The 7,445-nt window shown below is 33.5% G+C and overlaps 1 protein-coding gene across 12 annotated transcripts in view; it reads left to right on the plus strand.

Annotated features, from left to right (window-relative positions):
- Positions 1 to 7,445, plus strand: part of LOC106883309 (teneurin-m) — a 487,309-nt gene that overhangs the window by 273,492 nt on the left and 206,372 nt on the right. For all 12 annotated transcript variants that reach the window (XM_052969805.1, XM_052969800.1, XM_052969804.1 and 9 more), the window contains 2 exons: positions 2,004 to 2,263; positions 4,136 to 4,256. In XM_052969805.1, the coding sequence (XP_052825765.1) occupies positions 2,004 to 2,263; positions 4,136 to 4,256 (381 nt within the window). The remainder of the gene's footprint in view (positions 1 to 2,003; positions 2,264 to 4,135; positions 4,257 to 7,445) is intronic.

Consider the following 7,445-nt stretch of genomic DNA (forward strand, 5'->3'; position numbering starts at 1 on the left):
TCTCTGCCTTGTGTTCATATATGTATCTTCATGCCCATGCATATGTCAACACACTCACACACACACACACACCTCACCTTTCTTTCAAATCACCAGCTACCAGTTTTTTTTTTTTTTTTCTTGCTTTTGTTTTTGTAAAACAAACCCAAATTGTTTGCTGCTAATGGGTTGGGTTTGTGGAAAGAAGGAACTTTTAAATTTTGGCAATGCCATTTGGCTGACTCTTGAAGTTAAAATGTTAGCAGACTTATTATTAGCAAAAACTATATTTCACAGCTTTAAATAATTGCCTGAATACATTACAACTGTACAAACAACAACAACAACAACAACAACAACAACAACAAACCAGCCAGGAGTTATCAAATGTGATGATATGTGGAAAGTATATTGTGAAAAAGCAACAAAAACAAAAGTTAATAACAAATGTTGTTTTGGAATGGTATTGTGTTACACTTTTAGTTTCCCTTTCTTTGTGCGTGTGTGTGTGTATGTATGTGTGTGTGTGTGTGTGTGTGTGTGTGTAGATATTTAATTTTCTTTTGTCTTCCTTTTCTTTCCCATCATTATTTGATGTAAAAGGAAAACTTGTTAAAGACACATTTTAAAGACATACAATTTGCTTGTGTTGAGAGACATAGTTTTATTGATTAGTAATTAAATAATTATAAATATAGAAATGATGATGATAATAATGATGATGGTGATGCTGTTTTTCTTAAGCAGGTAGAGATTTTGTCATTGTTACCTTTTTATTGAGGCACTGCCAAAATATGATGACTGAAACCATTTTTTGTCATTTGCTCGGCTGTAGTCATAGGAATGGTGATAATAATAATAATAATAATAATAATAATAATAATAATAATAGTAACAAAGATTTCTTTTGAATGGGCATAAAACTACAGATTTGTTTTGACTTCAAATTTGATATTGTAACATTGTTGCTATTCTTCAGAATATTATCAGTGGAAAAGAATTGAGATGGCTTTGTGGTGGTAGTAGTAGTAGTAGGCTTGATTGTCATTGTCTTTATTGTGGTAGTAGAAACAGAAAGTATTAGAGTCTTGCAGCCTTTTTTCTGCTTGTGGGTTTTTACTTTCTAAATCGAAATCCCAATGTGAGAGATTTTGCTTTTCATCTTTCCAAGTTGATAAAATAATATACCAGTCCATTACTAATGGTTATAATTGTTTCCTTCCCACAAATTGGCACCTTGTGCTTATGTAACAACGACAACAACAACTGCAACTACTACAAGATAGTTATATGTGGAATAACGTAGATGTTTTTTATAGTATGTGATAAAAGAATCCACTGAGGCTGCTCTGTGATGATAATATTGCTACACTTGTCTGAGACATATCTAAGCAGTTAGAGAGTGAGGTCACTGCAAATCACTTGCATGTCAGAATAAAAACAGAAAAATGAAAGTTTATGCCATCTTTTCTAATAGAAATATCATTTGGAAGGAATTAGAAAAGTATAAGAAGTTTTAAATAGAAAAGGCAAGATGTTGGATATATATGGGCAATTAATAAAATACCAAGAATGATTAATGCAGTGGATATCATAAAAAGAAGAGGTAAAAAAACGTATCAGGACTTGCAACTTTATACCCATTTCCAAAATATTCTTATTAAACATATTTTATACAAGATCTTAGTTTTCAATTGACTCCCATACAACACATGCAACTTCCAAAGATGAAAGCTTCCATTAAACAAGAAAAAACCAAAACTATGTTATAACAATATGTCTCAATTTTGTTCAAACCAGATTGAACTTGTAAACTTTCTAAATGTCGATGGAGATTAGGAACTTGTTTTGTTTCCACTTTAAAATCTGTACTCACTGTTTTGCTTCAGATGGAATGAAAGCTTAGAAATTGAAATTATGTCTCTTTCAATCTGAATCCTTACCATCTGTCATACAAAGCAAAAATGGGAAAAGTATTTTAAACTAAGCCTTTACTTGATTTTCTTTTTTTTGCCTTTAAACAGGTTCCTCATCTACAACTGCATTGCCAAGCCCTTCAATTGTGCATCTTGGCCAACTCCAACAACTGAAGATTCCACCCAAATCGTTTTGGCAGTCAAAGTTTGAACAACTTGACCCAGGTTTTATCAAGATCAACTTTACCATCCCTGATCATGCTGTACTAGGTATATACGGACGGAAAAACCTACCGCCAACACATGTCCAATTTGAGTTTTTTGAAATTTTCAGTGGCTCGAGACTGGTGAAAAGGTCACTACCTTGGGTATGTGTTTTGAGAACTTCTTTCAGTTTCTTTCATTTTCCAATATTCTAACAGTTGATGCAGCAGCAGCAACTCAGTCTACTTTTCTTCAGCTTATCATTTAAGCTAAGTTATGCTGTATTTTCTTATATTCTTTTACTTGTTTCAGTCATTTGATTGCAGCCATGCTGGAGCACTGCCTTATAGGGTTTTTTAGTCTATGAAATTGACCCCAGGACTTATTCTTTGTAAGCCCAGTACTTATCGGTTTCTTTTGCCGAACTACTAAGTTATAGGGATGTAAACACATCGACATCGGTTGTCAGGTGATGGTGGGAGGACAAACACAGACACACACACAAATGTATACATACATATCTATCTATCTATCTATCTACATATATACATGTGATGTGCTTCTTTCAGTTTCCATCTACCGAGTCCTCTCACAAGGCTTTGCTTGGTCCGAGGCTATAGTGAGAAATGCTTGCCAAAGGTGCCACACAGTGGGACTGAACCTGGAACCATGTGGTTTTTGGAAGCAAACTTCTTACCACACAACCATGTTTGTGCCTGTACTCTCTACAATAGAACATATTCTAAAACTGGAACTATACTGATAATATTGCATTCGTTTTTTGTTTGTTTTTTTTATCCTTTGTAGATCACAGTTGTCTTTTTACTTTTGGCGCTGAGTTCCATTTTAGAAACAATGTGGTTGAGTTGATGTAGTATTTTTCTATCAATGCCTACTTGTTGAATTCATCTTCACTGTATATCGAACACAGATACTTAATGCAATCAACCAGCTTAACAATTGTTTACTTCAACACCTTGAAATGGTCCCTGAAACACACTTTGTATTGTAGAATGTACTATCAGTGACCTATCCTGTTACTAATTACAACTCTCATAACATTGCAAGTATTTCCATTCTTCATGTTCAGAATGGACTGAAGAACTTTAAGGGCTTCAATGAAATATGTGGAACTGTATTTTCCTTTGTATTTTATTCAGATGGGATTTATAATACAAAAAAAAGTATTACATGAAACTATGATGCATTTTTAATTCCTAAAATCTTACATTATTATTAATATTCATGTAATAATGTTTTGTTAAAGCTTGTCATTTAAATTTGTGCTGTTTATTACAAACAGTTTCTTATGGGTTGGTAATATGAACTAAGTTGGTTTCAATAATAAGATTCAAAGTGTTCAATCAACAGCTTCTCATTTGTCTTCTCAAAAGTAAAATTTGACCAAAGCTATTCAGCAATAAAGACAAACTTCCTTTTATCTTAACACTCTCATATACATCATATACATCCCTTACAAACAGTGCCACTATATTATGCTTCCACGATTACTAAAAATACATGAACACACACACATGCATGCACACACACACACACACACGCACACACACGCACACACACGCACACACACAGACTAACAGTTTGTTGAGATGGTTGATATCTCTCTCTCGTTCAATATCTTCTTTCACAGTTTTAGGTAAACAGCCTACGTTGATATAAGCCTCGACTACATGTCAGGACTTTGTATCGAAATTAGGCTGAGATTGATTTGTAAGGTGATGATAATGATAAGCCTATGAGATCAGTTAATGATGACATAGAACTCTACTGACAATATCATTAATGAGTATTGCGATGATATCAGTGTTTACAACATTGCTGCTGATGTTGAGGAGTAAAATTAAAATTATAATGATGATTATAATGTTAAGAACAAAAGCTACAACGAAAATGTTTACAGGAAAATTAATATTGCCAATAAGAGAAGATAAGGATGACAAGCATATTGGTGGTAGTGGTAGCAAAGTTATGATTATTGTTGTTAATGATATCTATGTTTTTGGTCTCTACAACAGAGAGATAGCGCAGGCAAGAACACAGCTATCATCCAATACTTGACTGCAGGAGTGTGGTACTTTGCCATCTACAATGACAACATCAAACCACAAAAGGTGGCATTTGTCACCAATGTAAAAGGTAAGTACATGTCTGCTATTGTACCTTGTGCGTGTGTGTGTGTGTTAGAGTTAACAAGTGTCATTTGTTATCAGTGTGAAATGAAGGAACAACTCTAGTCTATGTCTGTACATGTGTGCTTGTGTATTTGCCTGTATATGTGTGTGTGTTATTACATGTATATATAAGCTTGTGAGGAGTTTGTGTTTGTATTTTACAAAGATTTATTATTAGTCGTTGATGGAGCTGGAAGAAACATCTGAGTGTGAGAATACTTTCCTTTTCATTATTTAGTTGTTTCACACTGAATAACTCAATGTGTTGATTTTAACTTCACAATTCTCCAGGGTTGACGAAAATAAACATTGGTTATGTGCTAATCCAATTAATTATATGCCCACCCCCACTTCCCCACCAAATTATGTGGTTCTATGCATGAGTTGGAAATAATGATTATTTCTGGTAGTGGGGGTGGGGGTGGGGAGATGAAGCTGTAGATTGCTGGAATATTTACATTATATCATTTAGTTTCTGACATGGTATATCTTAAGTGAACATGTCACTTTGTCTTTCATCCTTCCAGGTTTTATTTAAATAAATACTAGGTTGATCCAGTTGACTGTGCAACCAGCCATTAACAATTTAGCCTTGAGGAGGATAGTCAAAAGAAATTATAATCTTTTAACCAGGCATAAAGTCTTGTGTTTACGGGGACACCAGGAAATGGATGTTGTGATATTTGCACCTTTCCCAACGGCTTCAGTTGTGTAAAACCATGTCACTGTGCTATCTTACTGTTAACTTGCCTCTTGCACTACAAAATGTTTTTTTCCCCATTTTTTCTTTTTTCAGATGTCAGTATTAATAACATTATCATTAATAACATTATCATTAATAACATTATCATTACTCCAACATTTAGCATTCAGCAGCTGCTGTCTCCTCCAATCGCACCAGTTAAAATAGTCATTCTTGTTTTTTTATTATTTTACTGTTTCCAGTTGTTTCTCTATCTCAAGTCACCCACCTCCCATACATACACAAAATATTCATTTAGCATGCGTTTTATTGCAAAAACACTTGTTCATCTGACGGAAATTTAAGAAGAAGGCATAGAAAAAAACATACCTTTTTTTAAATATCCTTAAAAAAAATAGCCCCTCAGTAATCATAGCAAATTACATGTCTTAATTATAGCATCAAACTATCAAAGATATTAAACATGTTAGCTTTTAATCACAGTGGTAGAGGCTTGCTAGTTATTTTGGTCATTTTGTAATTATGGGCACTTTAGATGTGTGTGTTTGGTTCTTTCGAAAATTGTAGCCACTTTGCAGTGAACAAGGACTGTTATGACGCTGGTGTTGGTGTAATTTAGATTAAGTTGTTGTTGTTGTTGGTGGTGGTGATGGTGATGATAGCAGAAGTAATAGTAGTAGTTGTTGTGGTGGTGTTGATAATTTGGTAGTAATTATGTTAATTGTAATATTTTCCTTTTTTTTTCCCGATCTTTGTTAACTGGAGCTTAACCACACTAACATTAAAACTACTGCTATTACAACTACTACTACTACTAATAATAATAATAATAATAATAATAATAATAATAATAATAATAATAATAAATGAAAATAAAAAAGCAACATAAAAGTCTATAAAGTAAAGCATGAAAGTTAAGGAGTTGCTGTGACTGATCGTGATGATAATGGTGATGGTGTGTAAATGAGGGTGGCACTAGTGATAGGATGAATAGCTGGCAATGATGAAGATGATGATGGTGTATATGCTTCCTTCTTTGTCTATTTTATAATGCAAGATTGGATTGTTTTGATCAAGGAATTTAAGAATTTATGTCCAGTGCATTTTTCTATCCATTTCTCCCTAATTTGCAAATGCTGCTTGCCATGGTTCCAAATTTCTGGCAGAGTGAATTGCGTCGGGATGCTGTTTTTCTCACAGACAGTGCCCAACTGATCCTACTTTACTGTGTAGTCAACAAAATCAAAAACAAACAATGCACATGTGGGAAATTAAAAATATACAAATGGCAACAATTTACCCATCACACCCTGTATATATTTTATTTGATAAAATCCTAGTTTATTGTGGTGATGTCTGAGCTTCATCTCTTACATCTTAATTAATATGAAACAAGATATCTCACAGTACTCTAGTCTCTTAGTACTCTTGACCTAAATTTTGTGGTTCGTGGATTCAGTCTTTTGCTTAGTTTTATGCCAGTACTCTACTCTAAAGCAATGATTCCCACTGATGAATTATGGGATGGAGGATATTGTTATGGGATAATATTATGGTGTGTCTGATTTTAATGCAATACCATTTATATTTGTGCCTTAGTTTTACCAATATATTTTCCCCAAACTGTATTATCATAAACAGCTATAAAATATTTAGCCTTATTCCATATGCCCAAGTCCCAAAACATGCAGATTAACAATGTCTGGTACTGAAACTAAGTCCCTGTTATTGAAAGCATTGTGTGGTCCCTGTGTTTTGATTGAATAAATGCTTGCTATAACTGATAAAAGGATTTGTCATCTTCATTGAACTAGGCAAATCTCTATGTAACAATTGCCTCGCTTGCTTGGAACATCATCAGTTCAGTTTTAACAGATGCCAAGAGTTAATTCATTCATATCCAAGTTGTTAGGATAATTGCATAATAGTCCCCATGTAAATTGATTTGAAATAAAAGAAGATTTGTCGGCTAATTTTCATAGATTCTAGGCAAGATATTTCCTAATTCCCTGTTTTTATTTTGTATTTTTTGAACTGCAACTTTTGTGCTTTATGTGATTTTGTTATACCAGTGATATTCTTATAGGATCTCTGATATCAAATACTGAAAATTCAAGAAATAAATCATTTGGGAGAGATTTACAACAGTTTTTAGTGTTAAATTTGGTATTTACATCAAGCAGTAAATAGATATCATCAAACATGTCTGTCTGTTCTTACAATGTGATGCTCGGTTATGCACACGCACACATTCTCCTCTCTCCTTAATTCTTTCTATCTCTCTTCTCTGGAAGAAATGGACTGTGGTCAGACCAAGAGTGGGATAGATACTACTATGTCTAAAAGGTCCAAAGATACACGATATGTTATGAAAGCACTTTTATGATTCAGTGAAGGAGTTAAGGGCCTGGATAAGGCATATATATATATATATATATATATATATATATA

Source organism: Octopus bimaculoides, chromosome 7, assembly GCF_001194135.2.
Source record: "Octopus bimaculoides isolate UCB-OBI-ISO-001 chromosome 7, ASM119413v2, whole genome shotgun sequence".
In the NCBI taxonomy this organism is placed as follows: Eukaryota; Metazoa; Mollusca; class Cephalopoda; order Octopoda; family Octopodidae; genus Octopus; species Octopus bimaculoides.